Here is a 23,140-nt window from a genome sequence, read left to right on the forward strand (position 1 = left end):
TTTAACCTTCAACTTTAAAAAAAAGACATTGACATTGCTTGCATGTTTAGTATTTTTTATTATTTTTTTAATATTAATAGTAAATGGTGTTTATATGTTGAAAATGGTAAGACATGTGAATCACTCCAGGCTTGGACGGTAAGAGCACACCAACGTTGCCCCAGGTCTGAATGAGTTCATTGGAAAGACACAGTTGGTAACAGTACTGTTCGTGATGCATACTGTGGCAGAGTGGAGTAGCTGCAGCCACTCAGGCTGACGGGGCACAGGTGTGGCCCGTCAGCCTCATCACCCTGCCAGCCTTATAAAGAGGACTGAGGAGTCAGACTGGGGCTGAAGCTGCTGGCGTGAGGTGCTTGTACACTGTGTGTTGGTGAAACTGGGTAAATAAAAGGGTTCTTCACAAAGCTCCGTGTCTCTCCATCCTGTCGGTCGGGCCCCGTGGCACTCACCGTGCTACACTGGCGCCCAACGTGGGGCCCGATGGGAGGAGAGGCATGGAGCGGGCCCTGGACGCGCTCGCCCAGGCCATTGCGGACCTGGCCGCCCTGCGCCGGGACCAGGGCGGGCATCAGCTCGCTGTGTTGGCGGCGCTGATGCCCGCGGATCGACCCACCCCTGCGCCCCGCTTGAGGTTCACTGCAGCAGCGCGGGAGGGGCTGGCGGCGCCGCAGCTGAGAGGCCGGGAGGCAGAAGCTGCGGGCCGCCAAGCGACGGCTCCCGAGACGGCGGGGCCGACGGAGCGACCCATCCCGGCTCCACGCCTGAGGTTTGCCGTGGCAGCGCTGGTGGCGCTGCAGCCGACCGGCCGTGAGGCAGTCGCTGCAGGTCGCCAGGCGACGGCTCCTGAGGCGGAGTCGGAGGCGGAGTCGGCCTCAGAGGTGGAGGCGGACCAGCAGGGCGGCGTGACGGAGGAGGTGGTCCTGGACACGCCAGCTCCAGACCAGGGCTACGCCGTGGAGGAGGCGGTCCTGGAGGCGGACCAGCGGCCGACGCGGGTCCGCGTCACGGAGGAGGGGGTGGTCCTGGATGCACCGTCTGACCCGAGGCCACCATGGGCTCGGTACCGAGAGCGGCGTTATCGGCGGTCTGCCCGTCGCCGAGGACGGCCGCCCGACCGTTCCCGCTGGTCGGCCCGACGCCGAGGGCGACCTCCCGACGGTGCTCGGCGGCCGTCTGAACCAGGAAGGCCCGGGGCGCAGACGGCGGTTCCGGGCTTCCTCTCCCGCTCCGGGGGGGGGGGGTGTAGGCTCGGCCGGACGGACCCCGGCGCGAGTTTGGCGTTGGGGGTGTGTGGCAGAGTGGAGTAGCTGCAGCCACTCAGGCTAACGGGGCACAGGTGTGGCCCGTCAGCCTCATCACCCTGCCAGCCTTATAAAGAGGACTGAGGAGTCAGACTGGGGCTGAAGCTGCTGGCGTGAGGTGCTTGTACACTGTGTGTTGGTGAAACTGGGTAAATAAAAGGGTTCTTCACAAAGCTCCGTGTCTCTCCATCCTGTCGGTCGGGCCCCGTGGCACTCACCGTGCTACACATACACAACAGTGCATGCAGTGAATGCAGCCTGTTTTTATAAGTTACTGTCAACAGTAACTGTACAACTGTACAAGTGATATGCTTTGGAGTTAGATTTGTGGCTGAACTTGACCTCCCTCAGTGCCCTTTTCAGTTACATTTGGTGTCAGAGAGACAGAAGAAGTACAATATGTGTCATGGGAGAGGTCTGTTAACAGCAAATAAAAATCAGACTGAAAAATGATGGAGCTATACATGTTGAAGTGAGCTCTCCCGGCACAGCCAGGAGGCGGTGGCACTAGTCCAGCTAGAAGATTAAACTAATGTCTCATTAGTAGGCAAATTTAAAACTGACCTCAGATTCCTATTTGGAATTCACCTCAGTCCAGCCTTTTTTAATGGCTTTCACATAGACACTGCTCTGCAACCCGCTTTATTATCACTATTCCTTCTATAAACATTGAAATAGAAAGGCAAAATAGTAGATTTGTGCACATTTACTGCTTACCTTTCATTTCACATTGGTCTCCCCCAGCTGACGCCTTTTTATAGTGACTTTCCTCTTCTTGTAAATGCACTCAGTCTAATTCAATTAGGCATGCAAAATTATGCAAGTGAAAGCAGCTAAGAACTAATTTTAGCCTTAAGACAAAACAAGCCACAGATGCTTGAGCTGTGATATGTCAGTATTTTGTTTCAAGGACCATTGCGTCTTTGAACAAACTAATAAATGTGACCCAAGTCTCTGCAGCTGTAGTCTCTGTAGCATTCATGCAAACGCCTAAAAATGATAACTGTTCAAGGAAGGTGATCCCATAATACAGTATGTTTACAGCGCCTCTGGTGGCCAGGAACTGTGGCAACAAGATACGTGCTGCAGAAAAAAAATGATTAGAATGTAAATTTTTTTTAGACATTTGAATGAATTTGGAAAATATGACCTTCAACTGGAAATGTGTTAAGGCAGAGGGCAGAGCTTGATTTGTTGCTTTTATTCAGGTCCAAGACAGAAACACTAACAATCAAACAAGACTCTCTGACATATCCTGATTTTAATTGTGTATTTTAAGTGTGCATTTAATGTTATAACATTATTGTTGCAATGTTTGATCCAGATGTTGTTCATGTGGTTTGTTTCTCAAAAATATATGAATTTTGTTTACTGTAGTTGTTAAAGAGACCAGGGGTGTTCCTGTAGACACTGTTTGTTCATTCCACAGTCATTGGCTGTCATGTGACTTTCTATCCTTCCTCCATTCCTTCGTTGTCTGTCTTGTTGTTCGTCTTCTACTCATCTCCTGTTTCCCCTTGTTTTACATTCATTCCTGCACTCCTCCCATATTTCTCTGTGGATGGTGACCTCAGCAGGCCTTGACTAACATTAGCTCAGCCACCTCCTCCTCTTTGCAGCCTCTGATGATGAGGAAGCCTCTGCTGCGACACTGATCCCGAGTCTGCCAACAGAGCAGGAGACTGAAACAGACTCATCTCAGTCGCAGTTCCTCGGAAAAGACAGAGAAACCATGCCGATACTGATGTTGAACAAAGACTTTGATTTTCTTTTTTTGTGTGTGTGTTTTGTTCTAAAATGTGATGTTAGGTTTTTGTATGGTGCTTTGTTTTGATGTGGTTTGCTCTGCAGTAACAGTGCTATGGAGAATAGATAACAAGTAGATTCACAGCTACCGTGTTTTGAGCCTTTGAGACCCTGAGTTTCATTTCTTACTGGGGCCTTGTCTTTCCCTCTCCTGAGACATGCCACAGTTGGACAAGAGCCTTCCAAGGGTTTGGAGGTCTCTTGTCAAACTTTGACATTTGGCCACATAAAATCAACACTGTGGAACAATGGAACAATACAGCCAATCCATTTTCTGTTCCTGTTTTTAAGACACCACAGCCTCAACCTTCATCTCTGCTACAATACAGAGCACCATAAGAGGAAATCACATCAAAAATTCCTACAATTTATTATTATTATTTTTCAATCAAGAAGTGTAGCAGGGGACAGTGTCAGTCCTGAATTTTCCAGCCTTCACCTTTCTGTACCCCTCTCCCTTTCTTATTTTCCTGCTCGGTCACTCTGTAAATCTACTCAGTCATGCCTGCTCAGTCAACTATTCCTCTACTATTTTTGTTCCTCTCTGGGGGTTTCTGAAATTCAGCATCTGTATGGAATAAAGAGTACAGTAGAGAAACACTATTATTTATGTCCTCATTTTCATTTTATATTGCTTTCAATATGACATTGTGATTGTTTTATGCTTTATATATAAGACAACTTAAAATACCCCAAAACTGATGTTACCATTAACCTTATGGGAAATGAAAAGTTCTTAATATGATCATATTTACGGATCAATAACAGGTATCTTAGAAATCAATGACATGCGCAAATATACTGTACATAGATAAACATACGCCAGCATTTATTTTTCTATATTACTAATTTGGCTTAATTTATAACAAACTAATATGAATCATAATCAACTTTATTTGACTTTCAGGTTGGTTATTGTTCATATGTGTCATACTCTGCAGTAGTCAGATGCTGTTCAGTGTGTGTTTAAACAACTGTACACTCATGTTTAAACTATCTCACTGATGAGAGGACAGTAAAATCCTACACAACATTCAGGTGAGTATTAACACAATCCAAAGAATGAAAGACATCAGCAATGGGCTTAGAGAAGCAGCTGTTGTTTCCCATTCGTCTGTGAAGTGTTTTAAGGCCGCTATGGATAAAAAAACATAATAATCATTTTAAAGCATAAAACATTTAGCATAGTTGCCAGTCTACCCACCAGTGGTCATGCCAACAAGTTCACTCCAAGGCCAGAATGTGCATTTCTTGCAGAGAGTGCAAAACAGCTACTGTAACTGCTACAGCCTCTACAGTTTAGTTTGTATTTTAAAATTTAAAGTTCATGACAGTATATTCATAAAAGTCATGGTACAAGTACAGCTTGTTTGAAACAGTTGCCAGGAGAAATGAGACTACCAGAATGTTCTTTTGATAGATATAGCTAAATGGGAGATGATTGTTTATGATGCAGGGAGCAGCATTAGAAAAAAAAACACTCAAGCAACACATATCTTCACAACACCTCATGCCATCTGTAAAGCAAAGGGGTGGAGGGTTGATGATTTGGGGTCGACCTAAACACCTTAAAGTAATTTAGCTAATCATAAGTGCTTCTGTATGCCTCAATCTTTAAGTCAAATGTGACTCAAATCTACATCAGAAAAAGAAAAAATACAAGGTTTTACAAAGAGCTTTTTCAAGTCCAGACCTCTGCTTGATCCAAGATCGTTTGAGGGCTATAGAAAATGTGTGCTGAAACAAATGACCACATACTTCAACGAATCGAAGTAACAGTGTAAAGAAGAGTGCTCTGAAATGGTTCCACAACAGTGTGATTTGTCCCAGACTGATCAGATGTCTTGGTCTAACATCTACTTGACTATCTGGCTTTTTAAATGCATGACTGAGAGAGCATCCGGTTGGCAGGGTGACTGAATGGCTGGACAGTAGGGTGACTGCCCAGCCAGGTGCCTGTGTGTTTCACAAGCTGGCCAACTGGCTCCCATAGCAAATCCCTGCTGTCTGGCTTCACCAGAAATTGTTTTATGTCTTATCAGCACCTACCATTTGCTTCTACAAAGCTTGTCTCCATGCTTCATCCACCAATTTTTCATCTTGTCTCTTTTTGTCAACCCATCCTCTTTTTCATTTATTCTCTGCTTTTTCTCCCTTCTTTTCATTGTGTTTATTTTTTCTCCTAATCTCTATCAAATTTTCCTTTTGTTTCGATCCATTTTGTACACTCTCTGTAGCCTTCTTGGCTTGTAATCTGATTATCATCTTCATCGTTTTTATATAGTTTTATGCAACTTTTATTGTTGCCGATGTTGTTGTCTGTTCTTTCACTAGTCCTCTCTCCTGCAAATTTTTGCTATGTTCTGACTCACAATGCAACATTAAAAAACGTTCAAAGATGCTTTCTTCCCAGAAACATTAAGCACCATATCTCTTTAAACAAACGCTTGAAAGTGCAAGGCCTTTATTAGAGACAAGCCTTTATTTCTAACTCTCGTATTATTCATCTGACTCCTCACATTTTCGACATTGCTTTATTGGTGCCTCAAAATGTACTCCAGAATGATGTTAACTCCTCCCTAGGGGAAAACTCTATAGTATCCAATAAATGAAAACTCCACCTTCCACATGTTATTTTTTCTCCCCGCGAATGTGGATTAATCTTGATTTCTGAGGTGGATTTGGGAGAGATCGCCCTGTTGTTTAGGAAATTGGATGAATAAAGTAGCAAAATAGTTAAACAAATGACTACCTCGAGAGTAAAACTGGTCTCAATTTTACACAAGTTTAAGTGACAGCTTTATGGTTGTATTAATCCAAACCATAGCGAAATGAAATCTGAAGTTGTCCTCTCTGCATGTATACTGGCTTTCACATTTTATAACAACATCTTAATAAAAGTGGCCAGGCAGAGCACTGAATCTATCTGGAATCCTTAAAGTCCAAAGTTGCTTTCCCCTGATATTACCATTATTAGTATGATCCAGATTCCATTAATACAGACAGAAATGTCCCAATATCCGCATGTTGCAGTTTCATGCATTTCAATATCGATTTATCACTGGAATTAAGGACATAATTGATCACTTCAGGGGGTACACCTTGCTAAAACCAGGCTCAACCCTCCCTTTGGTCTGTAAAACTGCCTCAATTCTTCATAGCATTAATTTAACAAGGTGTTGAAACATTTCTTGGAGATTGTGAATAGCATCACAGTTGCTGCAGATTTGTCAGCTGCACAACCATTCCCATTTTACCACATCCCAAAGGTGCTTGGCTGGATTAAGATCTCATGACTAGAGGTGATGTGAGCACATAGTGACTTCCTTATCATCAAAAACATGTCAAGAAGCTAGTTAGAGATAATTTGAGTTTTGTTAAAAGGAATCTGTCTTGTTGGAAGTAGCCATCAGAGGATGGGTATATTATGGTTATTAAGGGATGAGCATGGTCAGCATACTCAGATAAACTCAACTAATTGGGACTAAGCATGTTATGAAGATATCCTCCTCAGCAGTGTGAGCTCTTGCAACAAGGCAAGGCGGATTCATACTTTCATGTTGTTGTTTCAAGTTTCAAATTCTGACTTGCCATCTTAATGCTGCAGCAGAAATCAAGACTCATTAGACTTTGCGTGAGTTATAGCCTTACTTCTCATTTAATAGCTGAGAGGAATGGATTCTGGTATGGTCTTCTAATGCTTTAGCCTGTCTTCTTCAAAGTTCGATATGTTGGTATATATCTTGCATATCTTGGTTGTATGGTAACGTGTTCTTCTCTGAATTTGTCACCTTTCTTTCATCTCATCCAGTCTGGCCATTCCCTATGACATATGGCGTCAACAAGAAACTTTTCAATCAGAGAACTGCCACTCACTTTCCTTTCTGTAAACCGTAGAGATTATTTGTAATTTGAGATGGTTAAAAATACCAATAGATCAGCAGCTTCTGACATATTCAGACCAGCCTGTTAGGCACATAATCCCTGCCACCAAATCCCCTTCTTCCTCTTTCTGATGCTGTTTGAACTGTGGCAGGTTATCTTGACCATATCTAGATGCCTAAATGAGCTGCCACCATGGATTGGATGTTTTAACATTTGCACCTAATACATTTTCCAAAAACTGTATGTGGAAACTTAGCCAAGATACTCTTTTAAGATGTAATGAAGCACTTTACATTTTTAGCATATTTTAAAGTAAAAATGTTTTATCTTTTTCTTACCATGGCTTTCACTTGCAAATATGGGGGTGCATATTTTACTGGGAGGCTAAACTGAATGATACAAAGTTGTTCAGAACCAATAAATAAAATGGCTTTATTGTAGAGTAATGATATGCCACAGTAAAATTGACTAATATAGTGCAACACAATGCTAAAAAAAAGATTATTTTTATAAATGAATTACATAAAACTTACCACAGGACTTAGTGTGACTTCCAACTGTTTGCCTCATTTCTTTCTCTCTGCGTCTCTGTCTGTGATGGACCGGCTATGAGCCAAGACAGTCTTCCTGCACATCATCAAATTAAAATCACTGATTAATTGTATTGAGTAGAAACACTTTCATTCGTAAAAAGGCTTATATTGGGAAAGATGCTCATGTTCATTGTTTGGAACAGCTGAACAGAATATGCAAAGTTGTTTAGAAAAGCTGAATCTAATGGCTTCGTTGTAGAGTAATGATATGCCAAAGTACAATTTGTTAATGCAGTGCAATCAAATGCTAGAACAGAGCAACTGTTTCATTTAAAAGTTTGGATTTAGAAAATAAATAAATAAAAAACAACACAATTTTGGATTAAACATAGAAGTCAGTAAAAGTATGGTTGGTTGGCTGGTTTTGGTCAGTGTAGTCCTGTAATGGACTGGTGATAAGACCAGTATGCAACAGCCCCTGGCCAGATAACATTTTGAATAGGCTCCAACATGTGAATTAACTTGCTTATACTGTAAACTAGGGGTCACCAACCCTGGTCCTCGAGGGCCGGTGTCCTGCATGTTTTAGATGTTTCCCTGCCTTAACACACCTGATTCTAATTAATCATCGTCATCAGCTTGTCATCAAAGTCTGGATAGTTCTGTTGATGACACAGTCACTTGTATCATGGTGCAATGAAGCAGGGAAACATCTAAAACCTGCAGGGACACCGGCCCTCGAGGACCAGGATTGGTGACTCCTGCTGTAAACTAAGACCCTGTTGATTTGTCTGAAGGTGTCATACAGTAAATGCATCAAAAATGACATTTATTTATTAACCTGCAATGTGGTACATTAAGCACCCAGTTTATATCAATAATGTAAAATGTTATTTTTTTCATAGTCAGTTTGTCCTTTGGCAGCTGTGCTGCGATCCACCAGGGACAGCAGTATAAGAAGCTCGTTGTTTAGTCAGGAACGCATTGATGCTTTTTGAAGCACCAACGCTGCCAGGTTAGCGTTTGAAAAATATAGTTGGAAAATTGGACAATGATTCAAGAAAAGCCCCAGTCCTCAAGCATGTTGAAAATGTTGCTCGAAATGCCTGGCACCAATATATATATATATATATATATATATATATATATATATATATATATATATATATATATATTTTTCTTTTAAAATAATCCTACTCATGTTTCTTGCTGCAGAGCAGTGTTGATGGCACATTTGAGCTGTTAGGGGGAGTTTACATGAACTACTGTATCTTGCTGTTCAATAACATCATCATTCATGTTGAGTTATTGGGATGAGCTCCAGGGGATGCTAATATGTCTGATAATGACATCCTTGAAGGTCTTTTTCCTTTTTTTAACTGCTTGTGTTGACACCAAACACAAATGCCATCTTTTTCTTGTATTTGATGACGATGATGATGTTGGCTGTAGAAGTGATGATAAGTGTAAAGTAATTAACTACTAACTATTTTGCATACATTAATGACTGAATTTTTTTTCTTCATTTTTTTGGTTCTAACGGATTTTATTGTAATGAAGAAATTGTGAAATATAAATGTAATTTTCCCCAGATCTTTGTCGGATAGATTTTATTGCTCGTGTAACCCTTTTTATTACATGTCCATGTAAAAATAATTGGTGATTAAACTGCGCTTGTTTTAAATGTGGAAAACGTTTGGGAATGAAAGATTCTGTCCAAAGAGTGTTAGTATTTTTTTTTTTATTATCTGTTTCATGGTATGGGAGTGTTGGACGGCCTGCTTGTTTAATTAGAGGATATTATTCTTTGATTAAAAAGTTCTTGATAAGATTTTAATAGATACGCTCTCAGTATTACGGGACAAGAAGCCTCAAGCAGCAACTCCCTGCTACTGAAGGCTGTACTGTCATTCACAAGATTTTTTTTCTAGCTTATTTATATATTTTTAAACGTAGTTATGTGTTTCTTTGTGTGTTTTGCCATTATTCAGTCTTGAACTGGTAGCACAGAAAGCTTTCTGCCTCTTGCCACACACTATGAAAGCAGCGGTTTTTCTTCACTTCTTCCTCTGTATTTTTCTTCTTTCTTGTTCACCTCTGTTTTCTCAGTCAAAAAAAATGACAGCAAGTTAGAAACACAAGCTCTAAGACACCTACATAAGATGTTGCCTTTTAAGTCATCTTTGATATGTCATGTAGCTCATTTGCTTAACATCTGTTGAGGCTTCTTCCTTTTTTTGATAGATTTTGTTGTTTCTGAGCAAACTCTTCTTGTGTAAAATGTTTATGGTTCTATATGTATGCAAAAAATAAATATCTTATAATGATGTACAGATATGTTACAGTCCTATCGTTGGCATACAAAATTGAGTTATTCAGAGATTTGTCATTTTCGGTTATTTAAGAATAAGTACTATATATTTTTTTTAATAGTTGGCTATTTGCTTTCACTTTTCTTTCTGTATGCTCAAGATGAACTGCTGGTTCCTCTTGATCGTTGCCGTCATCTGCCTCCAAACAGTTGTTTTTCTTCCCTTATGCTGGTTTTGTAGGAGGGTCCGTATGTGATGCTGAAGAAGAACTGGGAGCTTTATGAGGGCAACGACCAGTATGAGGGATACTGTGTAGATTTGGCTTCAGAAATTGCCAAACACATTGGAATCAAGTACAAGATCTCCATTGTACCAGATGGGAAATATGGAGCCAGAGACCCCGAGACAAAGATATGGAACGGCATGGTCGGCGAGCTTGTGTACGGGGTAAGGATAATTGATAATGAAACATATCAAACTATGGCCTTTGATTATATGCATGACATCAACACATATCAGGCTCAGGATCAACAGCAACTTTGTAATCTTCTTAGAAGTCATGCAGACTAAAAGCTCGCCACATTATGCAATGGCTCAGAAATGCTAAAAATAACTTCCACGCAGTACACAAACTTGGCTCAATCCATGTGTCTCCTTAGTTACCGCGTTTGTTTCCTGCAAAGATGCTGTGTCATGAAGTGTTCACTTATATCTGGGGAATTTTGCCAAGCTTTCTAATTAAGCTTCTGAGTCTGAGAGGTTCACATTGCTGTCCGATTGCAGACTTCATAGACATGCAGGAGACATTGTCAGTTGTCACTTTGAGGTAGAGTCAAAGTATGAAAAGTAGATACAGCACAGCGACTGAATCAATTATCCTCCAGAACCTGTAGCGTAAGGTGACACAGCAGAACCACTGCTTTGACTAATCGGTCTTGAATTGGCCTGAACACAATTCACAGTTCTCACTAATGACTGACACAGAAAATCCATGTTCGCTTTTAAATCTCAGTGTTTCCTTTTTGGCTGCTCTCACCTTCCACTCTCCTTCTGATGTTTTTCTTTTTTTTCAACCTTTTTTTCATTTCAAATTTAGCTATTTGATATAGTTTATTCACAAAACAAACCGTATGGGGGAACAAACTGAATTGAAACACTAATTGAACAGTATTTCTTTTCTCGGTTCAGTTGAGCTGTCAGTCAGTTGGATGTGACAATAAACTAATGCAGTCATTAAGGAAACGAAGAATTCAAGTAAAATAGAGTCATGTGGCTTCTTTTAAAGTAGCCATCATTTAACAAAAGAAAATCAATTACATCAAAGGCTCAATTATTAATATGGAAACCATAACAAAGCACTTCTTTTATTCTCCTGTTGTAAAGAAGCAGATAAGGGGACTCCAGCTTTTGGATTCAAAGAGTCTAGCTGAAAGATAAACAATGGCAACAAATTCAGAGCTAGTCAAACATATCTTTATCTTCCAGTCATCCTCCATTTCAAAAGCTGTTATAGAACTATATTGACATACATGACAAAGACAACGATTTATGATAGCAGAAAGGTCTAATCCATGCTACCAATATTTCGATGGATGGATGGATGGATGGATGGATGGATGGATGGATGGATGGATGGATGGATGGATGGATGGATGGATGGATGGATGGATGGATGGATGGATGGATGGATGGATGGATGGATGGATGGATGGATGGATGGATGGATGGATGGATGGATGGATAAGACTTTATTGATCCCACAAGGGAAAGTTTGTGTGTTACCCCAGCTTAAGTACAAAAAACAAAATAGTACGGTAAGTGAAAAAGATAATAAAATACAATACTATATACAACAGTAGCTGAGTTTCTATGTACAAGCATACACAAGCATACACAGTATGCATTATGGATAGAGGGTTGTGGAGATATGCAAATAAATGATATCTAACTACAAACAGGCCGTGTGTGTGTGTGTGTGTGTGTGTGTGTGTGTGTGTGTGTGTGTGTGTGTGTGTGTGTGTGTGTGTGTGTGTGTGTGTGTGTGTGTGTGTGTGTGTGTGTGTGTGTGTGTGTGTGTGTGTGTGTGTGTGTGTGTGTGTGTGTGTAGTGAGGTATAGCTCTTACGCTCAGATTTTAGGAGGTTTTGTTAAGTGAAGCCATAGGTCTGAATGGGTCAAGCCACAATCCTATTTCATCTCTTTAAATGAAAAAAAAAACATGTACAGTAAATATGGAATATAGTGATGAGACTTTGGGGTTTTAATCAAAGCCTGGAAAAGGACTATAAAATGTTTGAATTTGAATGCGATGAAGCAATCAGCATGTTCAAAATGTTAAGGTTTCATCATTGCTGAGTTCATAACTGCAGCTGTAGCAGCAGCAGTAGCAGCTGCAATGAAAATTACAGAATGGCACACATTTAATGCACCATCTCCAGTGTCTCACTGGGAGTTGGCAGTAACAGGCACTTAGGAGCAGTGAGAGGTAAATTAAGTAACATTACAGGCTCATGCAAAATCTAAAATACAATAACAATAACAGCTTTATAATTACGAGCCTGATAAGCATTAGGGAGAACTGATCAAGACTGGGGTGTAACAGCAAGTCCGCAACAAATCTGACACAGTGAGAACATAATTCTGGTGAAATTCTGTCCCTTCATCTACTCAAAGTGCACACAGGCGAGAGACCTTTAGTGTTCAGATTTGAGCTATTTGTCGTATAAACGACTATAAGATGTGCTTTATGAGTCTTCTGCACAGACTGGCTTCTACTACATGAAATAATAACAAAATAAGTACACTCAGTTTTTATATGACTTCAATATTATTTTTTGTTGTTAGCAGCAGGAGTTAAACCACTGATATTGATGCCCATCATATACTCTTTTATATATTTTTTATATCTTTTATATATGTTTACTTGCTAAGTAGTATGTGAGTGTTTCTGCTGCTGTTTGCGGCAAAAGTTGTATTTGAATGGAGCAAAATAGTTTGAAGTGATGCCGTTGTCTTCTTCACCTGCCCAGCTCCTCTGGTAACCCACCTGTCTGTTTCCCTCCTCATCTTTTCTGCTCATCCTGCTCACATCTCCTCTCTCCACTTCTGTTCTTAGAAAGGTTTGATTCCTGTTGACACCAGAGTGAAATTAAATTAGACATATTTTGGACTGACAATAAGACTATACCTATGATGCATTTGTTAACTTATGTTAACAGTAAAAAGCACAAGAACTGGCGGGGTTTCAAAAAAAACTTTATAAATAATGACTAATAAAACTTAACTGAACTACTGTTGTTTCCTCAGCTTTCCACATTGTGTTTTTAAAAGTATTCCATCATCATGAGAGTACTATTTTTGGTCAGATAATATTACAGTATCCTACTGAGCTATTCTTCATTGTGCAGGGTCTGTTTTCTTTTATATTCTGGGTCCTGCCTTTTTAACAGCACGATCATTCAGATGCTGCTGATGCAGTAAACAGGACACAACTTTTTCTTCGACTCCTCAAGTCTCATCTGTTTGTCCTTCCTTAGGAAAAAAATACTTTGTAATATCTACAACACAGCTGAGCTACATGTGCTTGTGCTCTATTTCCATCTCTTCATTGTGTGCAAAACATGCGCGTGCAAGGAACAGACAGTCTTTGATGGCAGGTAGTGAGAAGCAAATGCTGCTTTTATAAAACGTTGTGAGACTGAAACATAACTTCTTTGCATTGCTGAGCAAACATATATCATAATCTCTCATTATTTAATGAATTATTTGATTACATTTATTTTGTAATATATTTCTTATTTCTGAGATGAGGGCTATTTCTAAAACATCCGCAGCTGCAGCCCCTGACACACAGTTGACACACAGCACAGGAGCCCACCATTTTCATTAATAACGAGTCAAAAACTGCTAACAGAGCTTTTATTTTTTATTGTTTTACCAGTTACAGAAAACTAGTGTTATGAGGATTATACACAACTCATTGAAAGGAAACACTGAGCAATTATGTGAATATTTTTAGCGAATCATTTAAATTAACTGACTTCAGTTATTTAGACCAGAACTAATTTGAACAACATCAATTATTGTACCTTCTTTTTTTGTTTTTAAATGAAACTGCAGAAGTTCAGAGACATACATGCATAGATTCAGAAACAGAGTTCTGCATGAACATTTGTGAGTCTTCTACGAATTGTATCTGTGAGTGCTTACGCATGCAGATGTGCGTTAGACCTTCCAGACTAATTTATATTCTGGACGTGTCACTTTCAGACCTACGTACTGTATGAATTACTCCTCTGTCATTCTGGCTTACCCTCTGCCTCATCTGTGTATTTCAATCTTTTTCTCCCCGTTGTCCGTACTGCCTTCCCCCTTTATCTTGGTCACTCATTTTTTCCAGCACCACAGATCTGTTTTACATGAATGAATTATATTATGACGCGCGTCAGCTTATCCCTCTCCATCATATTCTTTCTTCTTTGCAGAAAGCAGAAATTGCTGTGGCTCCTCTGACCATTACTCTGGTGAGAGAGGAGGTGATTGACTTTTCTAAGCCCTTCATGTCTCTGGGAATCTCCATCATGATCAAGAAGCCTCAAAAGTCCAAACCAGGTGTCTTCTCCTTCCTGGATCCACTTGCCTACGAGATTTGGATGTGCATTGTGTTTGCCTACATTGGAGTCAGTGTTGTCTTGTTTTTGGTGAGTGATTACCATAAGATATATGTTAGTTTTTAAGTCAGGCTGATTGTATCAGAAAGGTTATTAATGAATCAATGTGTTAAATCACACAAAAAAGTAAAGTAAAGTAAACCTCTGTTCTAATGTTTTACGTATCAGAACAATGTTAAAAAAATGTTTTAAATCATCTGGTTCTTACCAGGTCTTCCAGTCTGAAATGAACGCCATATATTTCATACTATAATTTAACAGAAACAAAAAAGAAAATTCAAAAGCAGTGTTTGAAAAGCAAAGTAAACCCCTGTAGAATCATCTTCAGAGGGAACAACTTAAAGTAATGATTTCTGGGTGACATTTTCTAGTGTGCTTGGGGTCATCATCCTGATCTTTGACCAGATTTCAAGCAAGCTTCAGCTGTCAGACAAATGGGCTCACATTTGACTCCAGAACATTTCCATATACAGAGGAGTTCACGGTTGACTAAGCAAGTGCAAGATACCCAGGTCTTGTGATCAGAATATAAATCATCACCCCTCAGCTACAATGCTTGACAGTTGGTATCAAGTGTTTGCACAGATATGACACATGAGCTGTGCATTTTACATTTTAAATCCACTTTTGTTTTGTCCATCAAAATTTTATTATTCTAGAAGTCTTTTGGTTTGTTCGGATCCAGCTTTGAAAAATCAAGTCACTCTCCCACATTCTTTTAAGACAGAAGCGCGTGTCTGCTGGCAAACAAACAAAACAAGCTATATTTGTTCAGTCTAAGTCTAGTTGTGCTGTCATAGACGTAACATAAACTGCTGAGTGAGACCAGAACAGTCTGAGATGTAGCACTTGGGGTTTTTACCAATTTCTGAGAATATTCTGACGTTGGGTTAAACATGCTGGGATGTCCATTTTTGGAAAGTCTTTAGTGGTTTCAACTTTTAAAAAAAATCTATATTTTCTCTGCTGTCTCAGGTGAGTCGCTTCAGTCCATATGAGTGGCATGCAGAGGAACCAGAGGAGGGTGCCGTGGAGCAGGGGCCCACTGACCAGCCTCCCAACGAGTTTGGCATCTTCAACTCCCTGTGGTTCTCTTTGGGAGCCTTCATGCAACAGGGCTGTGACATCTCCCCACGGTGAGAAGAGAAAATGTGTGCATCGCACTATGTAAGAAAGAGAGAGTATTTTAGGCCCTATAAAGGGATGTTTGTGTGGCTAAGGACAAGCATGACTGTCCGACCAACTGTCTGAAATGTTGAAGCGTAGTAATGGGATGTGCTGGTTTCAAAGTGTTGGTGTTGTGAATCACCTCTCTTGGCACTTTCCTAGCTTCCACTGGTCTGATATGCCAAGATACTGTGCTACAGATGCTCAGGATATGTTTGAAGGAAAACAAACACACTCAAACATGCAAACACAAAACCCTAACAGTAGAAAACACCTGCACACACTCACACAGTCGTGTCCATATGGCTCTGCTGTGGTAGAATATCTAGCAGTTCTCTAGGTGTGTATGAATTTTTGATGCACCAAGGAAGAGGCAGAGTCCAGGTGTATTTTTAGAATATTTATGGCATGAATATGGCATTTTATAATTGATAACCTGAGAATGCTGTTGTGTGAAATATTTATAACCAGCATCTTCAAGACCTTAAGAGAGCAAATATGAGGAGAAAGGGACCAGTACTTCACACCATAACAAAGAAAATATTGATTGATGGTGAACTGGGAAAAGGAGGATGCTACATGTGTATGAATAACGGTTTAAATATGTATGTAAGGTGGGATGTATAAATCACTGGTTAAATACTTACAAATTACAATACTTTTAACATATACATTTATAAAAGCTGTGATTGTAAAGCTCCAGCACAGTGAAATTAATGACATCCATTTTAAAGGATCTTTGCCAAAATGTATTACTTTCAATTAGCAAGTAATTTGACTGCGGGAATGCCTGCAGCCATCTCAAGAAAATGCATCTTCCTTGTTAACCTGCCTTCCCCGCCCTCTATCATCTCCTTTGCTGTAAAAAACAAGCCATTAAGAGACTCATAAAATTGATGTTACAATTAGTTTGGGTTTAAGCCATTGCCATGGATAAATTTTACCTCAACATATCAGCTAATAAGGTCAAAATGGTATTGAAGTTCTAGCTGCCATATCTTATACTGCTTTATATGACTAATTTCTGATGGTAAATGGCTTACACTTGTATAGCACTTTCCAGCTGTACTCCTACAGACCCAAAGTGCTTTACACTGCAGACAGTCACCCATTCAAACATTGGTTGTCGGCGGCGCTGCCATGCAACGGCGCTGGCCCGACAACCGGGAGCAACTGGGGGTTCAGTGTCTCTCCCAAGGACACTTTGGTGGACACTGGAGGAACTCGGGCTCGCACCACACCACCAACTGAGCCACCTTCCCCAGTTTCTGATTGAAGAAAAATGATATTGTGTGGTGTTCAGGACATACTCCTCTAATATCCAATATTCGATCCAATAGTATAACCAGTTCTTTTGTATAGTAATTGTATAATTAAAGCCAGTTCCAAGAACTGGCTTTAATTATACAATTAATATATTACAGTGAACATTACAATATTCTTAACAAGGATCTGTAAAACAGGAGGAATCAGACTTAGCACATTCTTCTTTTAATAACAGAATATATCACTGGATACTTGTTTCTATATTAGACAAGATTTTCATAAATGCAGTTACTCAATACCTTGTGTTACAACTTTAGAGATTTGACATTTCAATTCACTTTAATTCACTTCACTTCAGGTTAATTCAATTCAACTAAATTATAATTTACTAATCTCCTATGGGAAATTACATTTCTCAGTCCCTGTCAGTCAGTAATGTAGTCACTGTAAATCTTAATCATTGTGAGCAATAAGGGTTTTTGTGATGATCTATATTGCAGCAAATCTGAAGAAGCTTCTGATATAAATTAAACACATGAATGTAAATGAAATCCAACACGAGGAAGCAAGTTGTAAAATAATGGAACCAAGAATAGCCCAATAAAGGAGATCAATTTTACGATTTCTGGTAACATGGTCCCAAGAACTTTCCTGAAAGAAATCGGCTCAGGAGCATGCACTGTGACTATAAACTTGGGTGGGCGTAAATGGCCTTTAAATCATTTGTAGTTGGTTTTCAACCCTTATTTCATATCGTACTTACAGTTTATTTTAATGATTGAATAGTGGTTGAACCTACCACCCAAAAGGCTTTTTTAAAATGTTATTTTAAAACCAACATTACAGGGTGTAGAGGAACCGGGGTAATTTAATTGAACTTGTTAATCTAATCTGTCTGACTCATTGATCTTTTATCTGATTTATGTTTATGCCAGTTCCCATCTATGTGCTCAACATGGTTGTGTTGTCATTAGTGGGCTAACTGTCCTGGAGCTATCCTCAGTGCTGAAGTAGAAAAAAAAGAATTGTACTTGTGCTGGCTTAGGGGTTTGTGCTGCTTCCGAGTTTCACTATTCTTTAACCTTCTTCCTGGATCATTAATATCCTTCTAAACTGCAATGTGTACCATAAATTAGCAAAGTGTACTTAGAGAAGATCAAGTTGATCACACCGACCCATTTTGCTACTGTGGAGCTCCTACAATATTCCTTAAATCTTTCTATGATGTTTCAGACAGAGATATGGAGATGGTGGCATGTCGGCCTACTTGGTTTTCAACAGCCCCTGGAAATCAAGCAGTGCATGGATCAAACTCTTAACACTTGTTCTTGCTATAAAGGAGCATTATATCAATTAGTATGTTACAGATACATTAATGAAATGCAATGATATGCATTCCATGCATTTGATATGATGAATGCAATGGGAATTTGCATTATCATGATTTATTGAATTAGAAAAAACTTTCAAGCATCCCCTATGAGTGTATGTATTGTTTATGCTCCTAGAGCAAAGTTTCTTTTGTAGACAAAACTTAATGATGAATTTGATTAAAGGGTTTATATTAACAGCATAATTCTCCAAACAGTTATTAACAGTGTTATTCTTGTCCAGCCTTGAAATATGATGAGAGTCATACAGGTATCACATAGTAATGATGTTTTTTCTTCATCTCCATATGGATTTGACTTCTTTTTCTATAACCTGATTAAGCTCCGCTGAAACTCTTGCACTACATTCTCCTAAGCATTTCTCATTTGGAAAAAGAACAAAGGTTTCTCATCAGCTGCACAAACTTTGCTTTCCTTTTCTTCTTCTTCTGCTTCTTCATCCATCTCTTTAACAGTCCCGACACCTGTCGACTCCCTCTCCCTCCCACTTCACTGTGACTGACAGGCCAATTCTAGCCTCAGCACACAAAATGGGAAACACACATTACCCACAGGTACACACACACTCAGGCACATAAACATACAAGATGAATACATGAATGCATACACAGACCCTTAATGCATTGACTTTTCTTGTATGCACGTGCAGAAAAATGCACTCACTGTGCAGTTTTGCAATAATCCAACACATACATGCACACCTCTCCGTCACTTACAAGCCCTCTGCATAAGCCACCGCTGCCATAGCGATAATGTGATACTTAACATCAAGCTAGTGTTCGTAATATAAATAACGAGGCCCTGTCACTTTCAATACAGCACAACTCCTCTATAGACCCGGATTACTGCAGTCATAAATGCCAGATTACATTCTCACAATGAGACATCTGTCACTTATCCAGTTTATCTTCCTCACCTTCTTTTCTTTTTTTATCTACTTGACTTTTTATTTCCGGCACTTCAGTGCAAACTAAGATTACTCTCTCTCTCTGATGGGAAGGCAACCTAACACCATCGCCTGCCCCAATGACAGCTGGGATAGCTTTAGCGATACACACTACCGTTGACATTGTCTTTACATAACAATCTAGCTACATTTACAAAGTTGTCAGTTGATACCTTAAAATGTAACAGTTGAGGTCTGAAATTAACCAGACCAAGAATGTGAAGAGATTCAATGAGAATCGAAACAGAATGAACAATGTATTCATGCCACCATTTCCAAAACTGCTTGCTTTGCAGATGTTCATTCTGTACAGTAGTTTTGAGACAGTACGATGAAGCTTGTGCTCTTTCAGAAACTCCTCATTTCATCCTGAGTGGGCTGTGCTCACTCTGAATACAGCAGCAGGATTTTCACTCGTATTTGTGTCAGTTGTCGTTAAAAGGTTTAAACGACTATAATTTCAGTTTTTACAGCACCAATTCATGCTCTAACTCACTGAATAAAATGTGTATCTCCTATTCCCACACAGTTTAATATAGCACCAAAATCATAACCATGCTCTTTTCTCTTTCTCACCAACACTGATCTGTAGCTGCTGATTGTGATGAAGGACTTAAAAAGACCAAACATGGGAACGACACTAGAAGTCTCTCTCCTATTAACATTATATGATGAAACATTTCCGAGATGCTCAAGTGTTGTCTCCTTTATATTTTGGCCACGTTTGTCTTCTGATAATGTGCTTCAAACTATTGTTTGAAGAATCCAAATCTGTCTGCCTTCAATGTGCCTTTGACTTTAACTTCAAATTATGTCGGAAGGAGTAGATATATTAGAAATAATGGGGAAGGAATTAGTCATCTGATTCATTGATGAAAGAATGAAATAAAACTGCCAACCAGGCTTTATGGCATAAATTCTTGTGATAGATGAGCCACTGCGACACTTCAGTCTGCAAAAATTATGGCATTTGAAAAGAAGACATGCCATGCATATCATAATGTCATATCATTTTTCTGTCGCCTCAGTTCACTTCCTTTAATCTATCATTTCCTTATTCACTTTTGCTTGCAGGTAAAAATGACAATGTTAGTCACACCTGACTCCAGAAATGTTGTACAGCTATATCAATATTATTTTATATCATAGCATATCTGCTGCTGCTCCTTTAACTTTCCTTTGAACGTTCGCTTTTATTGCTACTTTAATAACATCAAATTCCTGTGCTAACATGCAATATATCAGCATATATTCATATTATCACATTCTCAATGTACCATTCCTCCACTCCTACAGCAGTATAAACAATATATAAAAACAAATTAACCTATTCAGTGTTGTTACTGAGCAGATTAAATGTTCATATCTTAACTGTGGTGATCAACACTCTCTGTGTGTGGCGCTAATTGGAGCCAGCAAATCGGTGCAGTTTCATTCGGATAGAAAATAGCTTTACTGTCATCTTTTTCCTGTCTGTGAAACATATGGGCTTCTCTTCTTTTTTGTAAACTTTCATGTAAATTTCTTAAAGAAGACAATATCTCACATCATGAGTAACAGTAAGAAAAGAGAGAAAAGTTTATTCTCAGTTGGTTTAAATGTTGAAATAGATTTTTTATTGAAACGGATTGTATATCACTTTGAATGCAGTGATGGCTTCAGAGTACAAATATATACGTGCATCTCATCACGTCTCTTATTTTCTAACTTTGTGTTTTATTCTGTTTGCAAGATCCTTCATTTACTTTATTTGCTCTGCATGCTGCCAAGCTGAGGTTGTTTGATACTTTTCACCCATGTTGCTATTCCTTTTCTTCCACCCTTTCTCATTTCTTTTTTCGTGAAAATGAGTAGTAGGTTGCATTTATTCTGCCACTTGTGTCATCTGCAGCCAGTGAGTATGGAGTCTGGTAAATTAAAAGGGAATAAATGGTAGGGGGCGGCCTCTACAGGAAGAAATGTTTTCACAAACTGGTTGAATGCATTTCTTTTTGCCTCGTTGGCTATTTGTGGTTTATTTGAATTTTATTTTAAAGTTCCCATCTCCCCTGTCCTATATTATGTGTGGTTTTATATCCTTCGCCTCGGACAATCAAATTGTCAATGTTTCTACACTGGCGATTTTACTCTATCTACTGTGTATGTGTGGGTATGTGTGAGACTGTGTATCGAGCTGCTATCAAGTCCATTGGTATTCAGTGTGGGTCCCTCCCTCTGTGCTGCAGTCATCTCTGCAGTCTGGGAGACACAGTATAACACATAGCCCTATTCACCTCTTCCACTTTATATATCTTCAATTCCGGTCTATCTCTCTGTTATCTAATGATAGCTGACGCTATCATAGATAGAAATTACAGTCCAGGAGCATTTACATGTTTGCATGCAGAGGGGGGCTGCACTACTTTTTATAAACAACCTGCATTTTACTTCTCTTGCAAACACAACTGATGTGTTTCCTGCTATTTTCCTCTCGAGCTCATGGTAATAACTGCCAGCAGACAGGAGCGTATTTACACACCCTCACACACATTGTCAGTGACCTTGATAAGGCAATTGCACCACCCACCTGTCATCTCTGAGCCCTAGGATTTCTGTATTCCTAATGTCGGTGATTGGGCTGGTCGCAACACCAAGGAAAACATCAGAATGATCGACGGCCAGGTGACATTACATGAATTTAAAATGGAAAGAAAAAAACAAAAACAAAGAGAAGGCCTACGTAGATAGCATGCAGGAGAAAGAGAGAGTGATACACTGATGACCAGTGAGCATGTCACTGGGATTGGATATGTCTTTGTCAATAAACATCTGAAATTACAGCTTTTCACTCTTGTAGGGGGGGGAACACTGAAAGGGGTTGCGTGTGTGTGTGTGTGTGTGTGTGTGTGTGTGTGTGTGTGTGTGTGTGTGTGTGTGTGTGTGTGTGTGTGTGTGTGTGTGTGTGTGTGTGTGTGTGTGTGTGTGTGTGTGTGTGTGTGTGTGTGTGTGTGTGTGTGTGTGTGTGTGTGTGCGCTGCTTTCTTGTGGTGCTTTTGCACTTCTTGACTACGTGTGTTTGTGAGTGTCATGTGAGCAAGTATTGACCGAATGGCTGTGGGTGTGTTGAATAGTTAATGTTCGCTACAGATCCAGCTAATGGCATGATCAACAAAGTGCAGTGTGGCACTGAGGCTTACTGAGAAATTAATGATTTGTCTCAGGGTCACTGATCAGAAGCCCGTCATGCTGAACAGCTAATTTTGTTTATGAGTTATCGTTTATATAAATTGCTGCTCCATCTAATCTTCAATCTATTAATCTGATATTTTTCTTGAGATGTCAGTTTGCTTTCTGTTCTTCAATCTGACCCCATCGACTGTGATGCCTGTCTCAATCCATTTCATCAGTATGCTTTATTTCACACGTTCCTTCGTAGCGGGAAAAAGATAAAAGAAAAAAGTTGAAAGAAGAAGCGATGCCAAAAGGATTTTCTGCCTGTATGTCTGACCTAATCAACAATTCACGGTTTTCACAAAACATCCGCCGCAGCCCCGGCTGACAGACTTAATATTTGTTAACATGACACCATCAATTGATGGAACATAGTCTCTTTTTCGCATTTAGCCAACTGGAGAAATGGGAAGGCGCTGACAATTTGGAGGAAATTAAAGGTGCCTCTGTTGGAGCTGTGCTAAGTGACAAATGCAAATTAACAAGTACCTCAATGAATTAGTTGTTTGAGTTGACTTCTTTGCAGCGATTGCTTCACTTTTTTGGGCTTCACACAGAGCCCGGTCTTGTAATCTCTCCAGTGAGGTGAGAACATCTGGATGTATTTAATGACAAAAAATACTTAACTTCCTCGATTTGTGTGTGTGTGTGT

General features: G+C 39.7%; 1 protein-coding gene across 5 annotated transcripts in view; it reads left to right on the top strand.

The window, feature by feature from the left end:
• The window catches only part of gria4a (glutamate receptor, ionotropic, AMPA 4a), a 152,977-nt gene that overhangs the window by 101,587 nt on the left and 28,250 nt on the right, over positions 1-23,140 (top strand). For all 5 annotated transcript variants that reach the window (XM_061719248.1, XM_061719249.1, XM_061719250.1 and 2 more), the window contains exons 11-13: positions 10,081-10,287; positions 14,324-14,539; positions 15,485-15,645. In XM_061719248.1, the coding sequence (XP_061575232.1) occupies positions 10,081-10,287; positions 14,324-14,539; positions 15,485-15,645 (584 nt within the window). The remainder of the gene's footprint in view (positions 1-10,080; positions 10,288-14,323; positions 14,540-15,484; positions 15,646-23,140) is intronic.

This window comes from Cololabis saira, chromosome 4 (assembly GCF_033807715.1).
Source record: "Cololabis saira isolate AMF1-May2022 chromosome 4, fColSai1.1, whole genome shotgun sequence".
In the NCBI taxonomy this organism is placed as follows: domain Eukaryota; kingdom Metazoa; phylum Chordata; class Actinopteri; order Beloniformes; family Belonidae; genus Cololabis; species Cololabis saira.